The 15454-nt window shown below is 37.6% G+C and overlaps 1 protein-coding gene across 1 annotated transcript; it reads left to right on the top strand.

Moving 5' to 3' along the window:
- Nucleotides 1-1078: 1078 nt before the first annotated feature.
- Nucleotides 1079-15228, top strand: gosr1 (golgi SNAP receptor complex member 1). Its single transcript, XM_008425579.2, has 9 exons — nt 1079-1186; nt 1771-1882; nt 2822-2909; nt 3033-3140; nt 3555-3646; nt 8293-8367; nt 12010-12039; nt 14327-14409; nt 14604-15228. The coding sequence occupies exons 1-9, from the start codon at nt 1153-1155 to the stop codon at nt 14726-14728; spliced, it is 747 nt and encodes a 248-aa protein (XP_008423801.1). The 5' UTR covers nt 1079-1152; the 3' UTR covers nt 14729-15228.
- The last annotated feature ends 226 nt before the right edge of the window (nt 15229-15454 follow it).

The following is a 15454-nucleotide window of genomic DNA, read 5'->3' as shown; positions in this document are numbered from 1 at the left end:
CACATTGAGATGTTTCTCAAAGTTCACTGAAAATAAAACATGGTTTGGCTTTTTCGTCTTTAATTGAGATTCTTGCAATTGCATTGTAAACAAGACGTCCTACACAAATGCATAGGTTAGTAATTGGTTTATATCCAGTAAATCTATATAACTACTGGTCGTTGGTAGTTGACTGAAAACCTAATTTCATGTGTTCAAAATGAACACAAATGAAAAGTCCTGTTTATACACGAGGAACACAAACTCCTGCTGCCATGAACAGTGGGTCAAAAACAGACAACCACAGGCAGGGATGTACTTGGGATTTGAATTTATATAGAGACATTAAACAAAACAATAAAAAACCCACACAATTATTTATCAGCTTTAAAAAATGCTGATAAAGCAAATGTGCATCAGTTTTCAGATTTTACTTTCAAAACATCATTGCTCCATTTTGTTTCTCTATCACAAAATATGGTAATAGAATCCATGTTCTTGTAATGTGAACAATCTTGAAAAGTTCAAGAGTTAAGGCACTGCTTAAGGAGCTATAGCTAGTGTGTCCACAGAGACCTTTTAAAAATCCTTTAAGCCATTTCCCCCTTTCATTGTGCACTGCTGGAAGTGTCTATTTGTGTTTTTTAAAACAGATTTTACAAAAAGGGTGGGTGGGCAATGTTCCTTTAACAGAGGGCTAAATTAATTTAGCAAAAAGAGCTGAACAGCCATACATTGAACATTGGTTTAGCTTTATTTTAATTTTTCACTTGGTGAAGTAGAATATGTAGTATACTTTGCCCCCAAAAATTTAAATTGTTTTCAACACATCCTGTCTTAGCTTTTTAAATATGGTATTTGAGAATGACAGAAGACATAATATTAACAAAATATGAAGATATTGATTTCAAATGATGAAACTCTCTAAAGCAATTAACGAATAGTTGGTAAAACCCCGTTGGCACAAACACTAACCTAATTTCATGTGTTCTAAACCACAACATAAATATAATATATTTTATGTAAAACTACACAATTTATAAAAAGTAATATGAGATTACCAATAATTTATCATAGTCGTCATGCCTGACAGTCTGTACTGAGGGCGACAAAATCCCACGCCTTACGTCCTCTCTGCTGACTTGAAGTTGGTGACGTCCCAGGAAAACAAAGATGGCAGGGATAGGAAGCAGCAACTACTGGGAGGGTAAGGAGCCTGCGGTTTTGACTAGTTTAAAAATAAATGTTTCACACAACAACATCTATTTGCATCCAGGTAATGTCAGAAGATAGGATGTGCGTTTTGCTGCGTCAGACTCGTGTTATTAAAACCTGTACACGTCATGCAACAATTAGTTAGCTCCCAACAAGCTAACGCATATCGCCATGTAACTGTAAGTGTTTCTCCCTAAGCTGTTGAATCGGAGACGGTACTTTAAACGGCTTATCAACTTGACACAAAGGCACGTGTTGTTTGGTGTGTTTATTTGAAAACAACCGGACGACAAAATTACACGTAATTAGCTGGAAGAATGTTAGTCAGGCTCTTTGACTTTAGTATGCAATAAAAACTGGCTGTCATCTAATGGGGCAAATGTTCCCGCTTTACTAAATCAGAAAACAATAAAGCGTTTACAAGACTCTTAGCAAGGCTTCAAATACGAACGATATAACAGTTATTTCAGTATAATCACATTATGTCGATACCTACACTTAATGACTGAATTATTCTTTAACCATAGCAAATGTATCAAGCTGTTTTTAAATGTTTCGCTGATTCTCGTGTTACAGATCTGAGAAAGCAGGCCAGGCAGTTGGAGAATGAACTTGACCTGAAATTGGTCTCCTTTAGTAAACTGTGCACCAGTTACAGCAGCTCTAGGGATGGACGTCGAGGAGAGACGTAAGCTTTCACAAATGCACAGTCACAAGTACAGTTTCATTATTTGTTTTGTGCAGTTACAGCTTATGATCCAAGTTGCACAGTCAACTAACTGGTGGAAAGTAAAACCTCTCCAGGGCAAACTACTTTTGACCTCTTCAGTTAAGATATTTTGTTTACTGATTTTAACAGAAACTTACTGGTATATGAATGTTTGAACTCATCTTTAAGTTACTGTATCTTCAAACAGATTTATTTTAATTATTTTCTGCATTTTAATGGTAAAGAGTAGCTGCCCCTAGTTACCATATAATGTCACAGTAAAAGCAAACAAACAAGCAAAAAAAATTGATGTCCCTAATTTACTTCTATAAATTATATTAAAGTGTTTTGTCTGTAAGCTCTTGTGTCTACTGTCAACAGCAGAAATCATGTTGACAGTGTATAGCATTGATATTTAGAAATATTAGTAAGTCACATAATTGTTTTTTTGTGATACGTAACGGATCCCTCTTGTAAATGAGGCAATGAGTCTCAAAAATATTTTTTCTTGCATGAATAAAGGATTATACACACCAACTCTTAAGCACTCTGTTGGATGTGTGATGATTTAGGCTTGTTGCATAGATACATGTATATATAAATTATTGGATGCCTTTTGACACAAATATGTAAACAGTTCACCAAGATATACTGAGTGTATAAGTATAATTTAACAGTTTAAATGTGGTATTCTTTAAATAAATGATAAATTCTTATTTTAATTGACCCATTGACATGGTGGTATTGACATGGTGGGACTAATGATCACTCAATCACTCATAACTCAATTCTTTGATATCATCAGTTTTGAATATCTTTGGTTTGTCATTGTATAATTATGCCTCTGAAATGTATATTACAAATAAGATTGTTATAAGTAGACTTTCTAACTGCTCTCAATGCCTTGTTTACCTAAAGTTCGGACACCACGCCCCTGCTAAATAACTCAACCCAGGACAGGATGTTTGACACCATGTCAGTTGAGATTGAACAGCTGCTGGCAAAAGTAAGTCTTCCCTCTTTAGCAGTGGGACCTTAGAGAAGAAGAGGTTCAGTCTTGGATACACTCTGCTTTATGTCAGAATTTCTTTGTTTTTCACCAGATTATCCCCTTTCATGTCTTTTTCAGCTCACAGGAGTGAACGACAAGATGGCAGAGTACACCAACACCCCGGGAACAGCTTCTCTCAATGCTGCACTCATGCACACTCTCCAGAGACATCGGGATATTCTACAGGTTAACCAAGTTCTCATTTGCTCTTTGTTGTTATCTTTATGTTCAGGGTTTCCATTGGATTTGTTTTTCTTCTTCCAAAGCAGTCCAGCTACAAATAAATTAAACCTTCACTGTAAGAAGGAACTTTGTTTCGGTGTTTACTATAAGCATGTTACATATGAACTACTTATAAAACTACTAATAATATGATTTTATCCAAACTCAGACAGGATGCTAAAATCTCAACAATATTCAGAGCCATGAGTGAAAGTCTACGAAAGGGTTCACCTTTGTTAATCAGCTACAGGCTCTGACTGAGATAGAAGTCCTTATACATGTTCATATTAGCAATAATGTATAATTTTAGTTGGATTTGAAATATTCTGTGATGTTTTTGGGTTTTTTTACACAGATATTTTACTTGTTTCTGTTCAGGATTACACTCACGAATTTCACAAAACCAAAGGCAACTTTCTGGCCATCCGGGAAAGGGAAGATCTTTTAGGATCTGTCAGGAAAGACATTGAGTGAGTACTCAATCCTCTGTTCATTCACCTACATTTGACTTGGAAAGTGCAGAATTATAATGGCAACTAGATTCAACTTGGATGCTGAGTACACTCAGGTTCATACAAACAGAAGGAATGGATGAATGAGCAGTTTCACTCACCGTTTACATCTCATAGCTCAGACTGTAACAGGATGCACATATGTTTATTTCAGTTCATCATTTACACATCGTTTTCATTTGTACACTGGTTTGTTATTCAAATGAGCATAAACCCTTATTTGTGTGCATTAGCATTCAGATATCACACTTAACAATTAGACCTGAACATTATACCCACTGCTGCCTTGCAGCAACTGTGTGCAATTTGCATGTTCTCCTTGTGCATGGATGGATTCTCTCTAGTTTCCTCTCACTGACTGTTACGCCCACCAAGGGCACAAGGACACGAGACAAGAATGAGGGTTCAACAAAATTTTTATTCTTAAACTCTCTTGAACGTTGTTTTTTTTCTTTTGTTCAGTTGCTTCTGATTTTCTGTGAAGAAAAAGAGTTAAATGCCCTCAGTTTCCCATGTCCCAAAAAAAGATAAACAAAACCCCAAAAGTATTAACAGAGAGTTGGACCTGGTGAGCCGATCAAACAGAACAAAACGGTACAACAGGGGGCCAACCCTATACAGGGCCGTCGAAGCCCCTACTAGTACCGGACTAAAGCAAAAAAGAACCTAATGCAATAGATCAAATCCAGGACAACCGGTCCCACCAGGCCAAAATCACAATGGAAAAGCAAACAAACAAAGGCTAACAGAAAAATGGAAACGTCAGCTGCGGCCCACAGCGACTGGACGTGCGCGCACTGCGTCAAGACGCTTCCCCTGTGGTGGTGGAGCGAGCGGAAGCGAGTGGAAGGCGGAGACTCTCAACATGCCGAAACCCAGCCTATTTATAGGCGGACCAACAAATTAACGTAATCAAATTACCAAAAATAAGAAGTTATCCAAACTCCAAAATATATTAACAAAAGGTCATTCAACTAAAGTCTATGAGAAAGCAAAGAAAAAATAGACAAAAATCATCATAATGTGCCCGAAGCACATAACACTGACCAAAAAGATAACGGTCAGGTTAATTGGTGACACTAAATTGCCGTCCGGTATGAGTAACTGTGGCCAAGTTGTTAGTCATGTGTGGCTATGTTACCCAGTGATGGAGAGGTGATCTGTCCATTGTGTGACTGCTTGAGATATGTGCCAACACTCAACAGTATAAAAATGGGATTAGGATGGAAACGGTAATAAATTTATGGATTGCAAACGCAAGGTTCAATGGAAGATGAATCGCAGACATAGGCCCTTGCAAGTCATTTTACAATTTTAAGAAAGCAAGTTACATTTGATTGTAGCTAAATTACAAATAGCTATTTTATTATTGGCATTCAGATCCATCTGTACCTCTTGTCCTGAGTGTCAGCAAGTAAACTCTTTTTCACAGAGCTCAGATGTTGTTGAGTTTGTTTACCGTACAGAAAGATGAGCCAAGACTCCGGCCTGACTCGCTCTTGGAAAATGTTTGGTATTGAAACCTTTGAAGATTCATAGCCTCCTTGGCTTTGCGTTGAAAAGGCGCACCTTTTCTTCAGATTGACTCATTTGCAAGTGAGTGTATTGAAACGAGCTGGAACCCCCTTCAGACCATGAATCTTACAGCCTTTTTTTGTAAAACGGTATTGATTTGTGAGATGCTGCAGTAAGCTTACAGTGAGCACTGCAGGATTCCTAATTATCCCGCTCCATCTAAGATGAAAACATCTGCGGAAGCCTCATTCAGGCACACATCCACCGAAGGCCATTAGGTCACTTTATTCCACATTTTAACTAGTTTTAACATACGAGACTCGCCTCTCTTTTTATTATCTAAAGTGTCATACTTTTTGTTTTTTGGTGAGTTTGCCTTTGTAGCCAGATTAACTTTTCTGCATGATACTAATAGCAAATAATAGATTTTCAGCAGGACTACAGACTGTTATTGAGTTTCTAAATTAAATGCTGAGGGAGTTGGTTCTCAAAATGCTTATATACGCTAAACATATATAGCAGCTAAAGCATATTCTTTTTAAAAATATTTGGGGCATTAGTTTTTCAGATAAATATGTTAAGTTTTTATCAGATAACCAATTTTCCAACCGCTGGTTTAATGTGTTTATCTTTGTCGCATTAATTACTACAATAATAAATAATAATTTCACTGGTCTGTCTTAAAACCAGGAAGATAGAGCACATCACCCCTGTTCTGAAGTCCTTACACGACTCCCTGTAGCTCAGAGATAAACTTTGAAACACTTCTGTAAATTTATAAATCACTGAACGACTTAACTCCACAATATGTTTGCAACTTGTTGTTGTATCAACCTTCCTGACCTCTCAGGTGTCCTGGGTCTGCTCTGCATCCCCAGAACCAGAATATAATGTGGAGAAGCGGCATTCAGCTTCCTCAGTTCCTTTAAACACATACAAATACCAAACATTCTTATGCAGTGGGGATGAATGTTAGGAAAATCGGAAAGGAACTCGTTCTTACCGATACACAAATTGTTCAGAGGAAGATGAGAGCTTGGTTTGGGCTTTAACTTTCTTCTCTGGGGCGGTCTGATGTATAGGATTGTTTAAGCACAACTCATGCAGCAAACGGCAAACAGACCTGAAATAAACCTATAAATGCTACAAAAATCCATTTCTCTTTAGCTGCCTTTGAATAAAACCTACTGGAACATCATGAACTGAAGTGTTTTTCAACCTGTCATCGTTTTCGTCATGTTTACATTTTCTTTTTAATCAACTAGAGCTCTTTTTCTGAGAATATGCTGAAAATGAATTTCTTTCCATTGCCTTAATGTCATGAAATTTTGAAATAATACAAATCCTTCTTTTTAAGCACATCCCATACTAGTCCCAAAAACACAGATTATCTTTCTCAATACTGAAACCCAGAAAGGCTGTATTTGCTACATTTCTCAGACATTTTCTCCAGCAGTGTTGTGTGTTAAGATTTTGTAGTGGTCCAGGAAAGAAGCAATGATGTTCTTCCAATCAAACTAGCTAAGCCTTTTAATTACTTGTTTCTGAGGCATTGTGATGCTAATCTGATATTCATGTGAAAATGGACTACTTGCTTGTTTATTTAGGAGAAAACACGGTTATAAGAAAACTGTCTTGCTATTTTATTGACTAGAGAGAAAAGAAAGCTACCAAATAATGTACATTTAGTTTTTCCTCGAATTAAAATTAAATTTGACAAACGTTTTAAGTCTTTACGGAACCGACAGTTTTATTCCTTTAAAGGGGGCCTCAGCATAAAAAGTTTTATTAATGCTATTCTATGCATTATATTAATTTTTTTTCATGAACTCGTTACACTTGCAAGCTATGCTGAGGTTAGATCTTTCTGTAAAACAAAATGGAAAATCTGCTGCACCTGAACTTTGCATCATGTAGGGGGCAGTAAAGAGCTTGGTGGTGATTTAGGTTTGCCCACAATGAGGATTGTTTTTGCTGCAGAAATACCAGCATGAATACTGATTAAAAGAGAAATAAGGCATAGTGCAGTGCTCCCAAGCAACTATGAATATATTCCTTTTGTGTTTAACGCATAGCATTTCCTCAGATGTAGACATACAGGCCTATTCTCACATTGTGCCATTCATAATAGCTGCAGCCACTGTCCGCGCAGAGTGGAGCAGCAGCATTTCCTCCGCTGCTCCTTTCATTCTAAATGTCAGCAGCAAAAATGACAGCTCGTCTGTGATTTACATTGGTGCCCTTTTAAAAAGCCTTGCTGGAGTGATGCAGCGGGCTGTCAGTACTGGCAGTTCCAACCCTACGAATACATCAGCCCTGCTGACGGGGGAGCCAGCTGGAGCCCGAGGCAGCACTCCATACGCTACATATCTGTTCTTGGCCACTGGCTTTCAACACTGTGCTTGAGATGGAGAAAACTCATTTATTCTCGGTCTGCTTCCTGTAAGATGGGTGGGGTAGGATGTTAATGTTATATATGTGCGCACAGTTCTCCCTCCCTCTGTGCTCTTTATCTGGTTCTCGCCCAACAGGAAGGTGGGGCTGTGTTAAATGGACAGAGACCCAGGAGAGTGGGGGGGTTTCAGCTGTTGGCAGGAGCTGCATCAAGCAGAAGTGAATGAGTGAGATGAGTTTATGCATAGAGTTTGGTCTCGTAATAAAAGAGTCAGGAGCAGCTTCTTGTTTCGGCTTCTTCGTTAATTTGACAACTTACCCTGGTTTCAAGTTTTTATTCCATTTTGCCTAATTTCATTTGCCTGTTTCATTTTTCCTTATCAAAACTTTCAGTTGCTCTGTTCTCTAGTTATGTCAGTGCCTCATGTCCGTGGATCAGATTAATTTCTGATGTATTCAGTCAGTTCACTACAAAAAAATCGGAACGATTAGAAAAAGCTTCACTGGTAAATTTGGGTGATCTTTCCCACCGAAAAATTTTGGTGATTTTCCTTTTAAAACAATGGTGGTTTGTTAGTATTTTCAATATCTTACACAATACTTGCACCAGTGTTGAATAGATAAATATTGTAACACACCACTTTCAAAAACATGGTTAAATTAGATGTGTTCATTTTTGCCATTTGTCATTTCAGAACATATAAGAGTGGCTCAGGAGTCAACAACAGAAGAACAGAGCTGTTTCTAAAGGAGCATGAGCATCTTAGAAAGTAAGTTTACCTGGCTGATTACTCAATGCAGCTCAAATTTAAATGATTTTGTGGAGCTTTACCAGTAGAAAAAATTATCTATACAAACACACAACCCTTCTTTCCCTTCCTGTTTCTATTCGATAATGCCAAAATAACAAGCAATAATTTCTTCAGGGATTTTCTTTATTTTCTGTTTTCCTGAAACTTGGAAGGTTACGTACATTTCCTGAGTATTTTATAGAATCACCTTTTCAACTTCATGACTTTGGTTAAACGTTCTGTGTGTCCATCCACAAACATCCGGCAATATCAAGCAGGAGTTTTGGCCCGGTCATCCTGACAGAACTGCTGTAACGGAGTCCGTTTTGCTTGCGCACGCACGCACACACACACACACACACACCTTTGCAGTGCTGTGTCTGAAAATAAAGACGTCTGTTGAAAGCTCATTCATGGACTGGGACACGGAGCCCGTCTCCTTCCTGAACAGTACTGGTTGGACATTCCCATGTTGTTTATATTCGCATATAATTGAATGACCAGATGGCGTGGAAACTTTGGGCATCTTAAAATGGTTTCCAACAATGAACCAGACTTATGAAGGACCGTAGTTATCGTGATGGTATTTTGGACCATTTCTTTCTGTTTTTCCATTATATCTCTGTTTTAAGTGTTGCCTAAAAAATACATCCACATTCATTTAAAATAAATGCTTCAGATTGTTTCATGTGTAGTATTGCAACGTTTGCAATGTAATTATACAGAAGTAACCCATCGCTTTTATGACAAAACCTATCATTGATGATTTCAGTTTTTCATTCACGTTGCATCCTGAAACTGTTCAGCTCTGTTTCTTATGATGCAGAAGGTGAAATCAGGTGTTTTCTTGCTGTTATTTGGCAGGGCATAGAGAACTGTCAACAGCGTGTGCCTTTGTGAAATCTCTCTCTCTGCGTTGGAGAGGTGTGAGATGCGCCCTGTGTGGAAAGGAAAATGAAATATCAGCAGGGCACACCTTGCCTTGCACACAAGTTCAGAACAAAAAAGCAAATAAACCATCAATAGTTTTACTCACTGATTGGATTTCTGGTCAATTTGAGCTCATACAAAACGATGAAGTTAAAGTCTGTTATTTTTCAAAGTTTTTGTTTCCAGGTCTTAAAACCTAAAACTGAAGAAACATCCCATCAAAGTTAGACAGACTTGCTTTTGGTGCAAACATGATTTGAGAAAGAGTTTACTTGATTTAAATAAACACACTCCTCCAGATATTTACACCCTTAAATACCTATAAGTACATATTGGGAAGCACAAATATTACATTATATGCACTTGAGAAGATTATTTAGCTTGATTTGAGGGAGTGATGAAGAATACAGAGTAAAATATTTACTCAACTTTGTGTTAACAGCCACAGGATGGTAGTAAATCTGCATTAAACACAATTATTAATCTTAATTACTAGTTTCTGTTTTTTAGACTATGAAGCCCAAGAAGAAGATGGTAATATGTAGACTTAAAAGAAGAAGATAATTTGAAAGTAGCAGTACATCTGCATTAAACACAATTATTAATCTAAATATAATATCATTAAATTTTGATTTATTTATTGCAGCAAACCCATTTTAAAAATGAAGCATGTTTAGGAATTGATTACACAGAGTTTACAATGTGTAAACAATGCCATATACTGCACACTGTACAGTACTTTGTAAGCTCATTTTTTGGTCTTATGTAGTAATTTAAAAACAAAACATTTAGTAAAAAGAAAAATAATTGAACTAAATAGATTTAACAGGAAAGAATATTTGAATGTATCAGTATGAACCTGCATGCATTAAGACTTCCATGCAGGGTTTGCATATTTTGGACTTAATTTGTTTGGGTTGTTTTATATTATGGTTAAAATAATTGGCAGAATTTTCAGTATAATTTACATTGACATCTAAAAGTGAACGTTGTGGTATAATTAGCAGTCTGAAAAAACATAAAGGACATTATAACATTAAGCCTATCTTGTGCTAAACACACTCCCTTTTCACAAGGAAGGCACTCAGCCTTTCTTGTTAACCCATCAGACACGTCAAGATATTGATTGTGAAATTATACATTTAAGCCACCACCCATCCCGTATGGGAAGGATGAAAAGGAGATTGAAGAAGAGGATAAAATTACACATGATTGGTTTAGGGCTGTAAACATTCAACAGGGACCGAAGGGAAACAATCTGAGCTGACGTCTAAAGACTTTCAATCTATATATATATATTTTTTATTTTTTATTTTTTTTACCATGACTGTCGGGGACTAAACAATGAAGGTGTAAAAATCTTCTCTATATGGGTTTTTCTTGATCCTGTTACATCTTCTCTCCTTGTGTCCAACCGGTCATGTCTCATTTTATCCGACTTTTATGTCATGGACTTAAGACATTTATCGTAATTCTGGCCCCTAAAGAAGCCGAACACAGTAAATATGGATGTAAGCAATGGCTGATGATGATAATTACGAAAGAAAGCGCATCACATCACAATCCCAACACTCTGACTTCACTTCCAAACAGACTTTGCAAAACGTTTGGTGGAGTCTGTGCTCCACATATATTGGCAAAAAACCAACACATTTCAGTTTTGAAAAAGGATGTAAACACTCTAAATGGCAGCCTTTGTTAATGCACTGAAAGCAAACAGTCCATTATGATCAGTTGAGTTGCATTTTCCAGTAAGATATTGGACAAATGTTTGTAATAATTGGTTTGTGATTAGCTGAAAGTTATTTTCTAATTGGTTCAAGTGAGCTTGAGATGTTCTGGTCGCCCATCTGCAAAATCCTGTTTCCATTGTTTCTTCCGTCCTGTTGGAGGGTTTTGGGCCTGTGTGCGTACAATCACAGGCGGGCTTAAACCCACCCGCTCAACGTAGCGTTGATGACAAATGTGCCATATTAGCATTTCTCGTTCCTGTCCCAAACAGTGACATTTTTTCTCTCTCACAATCAGTGAACTGTGTTGGTTTTCAGAACTTAAAACAAAAAAAAATCTCTGACCATAATGCTTCTTAAAAAGTTTTAAAAAAAATCTTTCCATGAGTTTGTTGCTGGTGTGCAGAAAAAGACAGGAAAGCATGTGGTTGTTGTGGGTTCATTCATCATGCTGGGAAAGGCAATTAGCTTGAAGCTAATGAACAGTTTAATGACTGCAGCAAAACACAACTAGTGAGGTAAAAACGGGTGGAGCCCACTTAAAGATAAAACCACAGAAAATCCCATTTGAATGAGCACGATGGCAAAAGAGATCTTTACGGAGACAAAACATAAGTATTTTCATCTATTTCATATCCACAGGGAAAACATAATCAATCTTGGGTCATCTCATTTGCCGACTGCTTTCATTTTCTCTTCATGTTCGCTCACATGTGTATAAGACAGGAAGCAGTGAGACACTGAAATCATGTCATGGCTGCCCAATAACAGCTGTGTTTACATCACAACCTGGTAAAAATCCAGTAATAATGACTTTGTCTTCAAAGTTTCTGACCACAGACACAAAGCTACTTCAACTTAAAACGAAATGTTATGACGTGTATAGCCAATTTCCAATTTTTACTTTAGAAAAATTATGTCTAATCAATGTCGTTCTCTCTGCTCTGCCTCCAAACTACAGCTCAGACCGGCTGATGGATGACACAATAAGGTAAGCCTTAGCATCTGTCTTATGTGTGAACCCGTATTTTGCAAAACCTCTCCCATCTTCCATAAGCTTTGACTAACGTGGCATGGTTAAAATATTTTGCTGCTAGGGTTAGCCTGATTGTTTTCAAAAAGCCTTGCCTATATGACATGGCTACCTTAAGTAGTAACATCTCAATCTAACTTTATTGTCTTGCAAAATATAGTGAAAATCACTAGACAACATATTAATACTAGGCAAAGTATTAATAAATATACTGCAATAAATATTAGCCAACTGTATGAGAACCATGGACTCACACTATTCTTACTAGTGATATATTTGGTAAGTTATGTTTGTTTTATTCAGTAAAATTGACAAATTGTGTTTGCTGATTTACAGTTGAGCCCAATTTATTTCATATGCCTAACAGATTCAACTTAATGATTTTCAATTGATTCTGATAAGAATTGAGATCAGCAGCTATCAAAATATAACACAACCAATGAAAGGAGTATCAATTTTGAAAGAGAATGTGTTTGTATTTTAAGTTAAGAAAAGGCTTGTCCAGAGTTATTCAAAACCTTCTTGATAATCAGTGGAGCAGAATCATTATTAGCACTGCAGAAATTAAACCCTTATCATAGTAGCATGTTTCCACTGGTATTTTGATGACTCATCTTTAGGTATGAACACCTGTTTAGTGGCCGGACTAACATAACTCTGGCATACATTAGAGAACAGTATAGTTTTTAAAAAAAGCCAAGTTTTATTTTGGTTTTAGCAGAGCAACAATTCTTCTTCTTTGGATTTAGCCTAAAGTGAAGCTGAGGCAGAGATCTCCACTCTTTGCCTACAGTGTCTCCTTATCCTCAGTCTCTATTCTCGTGAGGTGGTTTACACAGAGATCAGGGCTGCTGGAGTCAGCAAAGCATTTCCTCCTGACTTAGGAGAACACGATCCCTAAAACAGGCCAACGCTGCGGACCGTACCCTCAGCAGTCTGCAGTCACAGGGGGGGCCGGGACCTCGCCCACCTGTACTCCTACTCATATCTCCTTCTACACACTGAAAATGTATGCTGACTGTGCTTTTTTTCCCCCCCTCACTCGGTTACAACAAATATTTCAGGTAAACAACTGCAGTGATGTCATGGGCTTATCTTCTATGAATCCGTCTTCCTGCGTTGGGGGAGGTAGATTTTTATCCTGAAAATACTGAAATATTTATGTTAAACATTAGTCATGTCCAAAGTAATTAATAACAGCTGACAAATATAACTGCAAGTAACATTTGTCAAGGCTGGACCACCAAACTCTAATGCATTAGTTAAGGATTCAAAGACTGGCTCAGTGTCTTCTATTGATTCGTGTGTGTAACAGATGCCAAAGACTCTGGCTGAAACTTTTCCTGCCAATTGCTCAGTTGCACTTTCGTCCTTTGAAACTTGCTGAAGTCCAGATTTGAGCGCGAGAGAGGCCCAAAATAGCAGTGGAACTCCAAAGTTGGAGATCCATTGAGAAATCGTACCTAAATCAGAGAATTGCTGCTCGGTCGGCCTTAACCATTGACCGGTGTGGTGGAAACTAAAAGATCTGTCGTCTCCTTTCTATGATATGCCTGAAACTTTTGCACTTTCCATGCAAAGATTGTGTTTTTTAAAAATAAAAACTTAATGGGAAAATGTGCGTTCCCTGACGCAATCTCTGACCTATACATGCGCTCATTTTGTCGATGACCATTAAATAGCGTTGATCGGCTAAATGATTTAAATATACCTCAATATTACTTTGACCAATTATGGTTGAATGGGAAAAATTGCTTTTTGGTGTTAATTGTTTTATAAATCTGAATATTTTGGTCTACACCAACATATACTTTTACTAAATATTTTCTGACTCTGTGCGTGTTCTCCTCTTTAAAAAGCTCTACCAACCTAGTAGTGTCACTGTTCTGCGTTTCATTGCACCTGGATGTATTTTTTGCATTCTACTTTGTGAATCCAGTGCAGAGACGGTTCATTTAAAATCCCCTTTTCAGTGTGTTTTTAGCAGCAAAGCCAGGAAGAATATGTTGATATTATGCTGATATTAGATTCTTTATTTCTTAAAAGAACATCAGAATCATCTAATATCTGTGTTGGTAGGTCAAAGATTCCCTTAAATCAGGGATGAGAAAAAAAAAAACTTTACATCTCTCTCAAGAAAAAGTTTCACAGTGGAATTTAATTTTGTGTTGTTTGCAGTAAAATGCCACTTTATGAAAATGTTGCAGTATTGCCTCTCGCTCATTTATCTTGTCTCTTTCTTCAGCATTGCAATGGCGACCAAGGAGAACATGACCTCACAGAGGGGCATGCTGAAATCCATACACAGCAGGGTGAACACTCTGGCCAGTATCCTTTACACTCCACACGGGTCTGCCTGCGTGTGCAGGAACACAGAATCACTGCTGCTATTTAACCGCCTGGTTTTTTCTGTTTGTTGTTTTAACAGAAAAGTGGAATTGATCAAATGTATCGAGAGATATTACGCACTGGTAGTACGGTGGGTTTTCACTTGATATTTTCTTTGACGTTTTGACTCTCAGATCGTTTCCCAACTATCAACAGTCTCATCCAGCGAATCAATCTGCGAAAGAGAAGGGACTCCCTCATCCTCGGCACTGTGATCGGCGTCTGCACCATTCTCCTCCTGCTCTACGCTTTCCACTAACCTCCCCTGTACAGACGATTTCTAACAAGGCAGGACTCCTCTGCTCTTTGTAGCATACGAACCCTCACCTCCTCCCCAGAGACGGCGCTCGGTGATCGAAGGACCACGGAGGTTCCAGAGCAGAGAGACATTTAGTTGGTCCTGTTCTAGGACAGGTCCAGATTTGGCCAATACGTTCCCACTGAGCCAGCATTTAACGAGACAGATTTAGAGCTTGTGGTCTCTTCTTCTTCTCCCTCTTCTTCTCCTTATTCTTCTTCTTCTTATACCCACAAGGAAATGGAGACCAAAAGTACAAGTGAGACCAGTTAATTTTTGTTTGTGGACAAACTTTGTGCTTTTTTTCTAAGATCAGAGACTAAAGCTGTCTTGTTTTAATAAGGAGGTCGATGGATTTTCTTTTTCGGTTATTTTTAATGATTTTGGGGGAGTCATAATTCATTGTAAGCTGTAAAATGTGAATTAATAAATTATTCATATCAGTATGTGCTTTTAAAAAATGTGGAGTGAGTTAATTTTCATTTTGTTCCGTTGCGATTAGGCGTTTCTGATAAAGTTTTAGTACCAGGACGTACAAACGTATACAATACTTTTATTAACACACCTGTCACTTTGCATGCAACGGCAGCAAAGTGACGGGCAACGAAAGCCTGTTGATTCACACAAAGATAAAAGTATAAAAACAATGTCATTCAACAAAAAATAAAAAAAGCAGCATTCTTTGAC

The sequence above is a fragment of the Poecilia reticulata genome, linkage group LG13 (assembly GCF_000633615.1).
Source record: "Poecilia reticulata strain Guanapo linkage group LG13, Guppy_female_1.0+MT, whole genome shotgun sequence".
Classification (NCBI taxonomy): domain Eukaryota; kingdom Metazoa; phylum Chordata; class Actinopteri; order Cyprinodontiformes; family Poeciliidae; genus Poecilia; species Poecilia reticulata.
Note: the sequence above shows the minus strand (reverse complement) of the source record. Positions and strands in the feature narration are given on the sequence as shown.

What these genes read in the sequence shown, in the direction of transcription:
- gosr1 (XM_008425579.2), top strand. Translation starts at nt 1,153, where the DNA reads ATGGCAGGGATAGGAAGCAGCAACTACTGGGAGG. An exon ending in GATGGACGTCGAGGAGAGAC is followed by an intron (nt 1,883 to 2,821) that starts GTAAGCTTTCAC and finishes GTTTACCTAAAG; the next exon opens with TTCGGACACCACGCCCCTGC. An exon ending in CAGGGTGAACACTCTGGCCA is followed by an intron (nt 14,410 to 14,603) that starts GTATCCTTTACA and finishes TTTGACTCTCAG; the next exon opens with ATCGTTTCCCAACTATCAAC.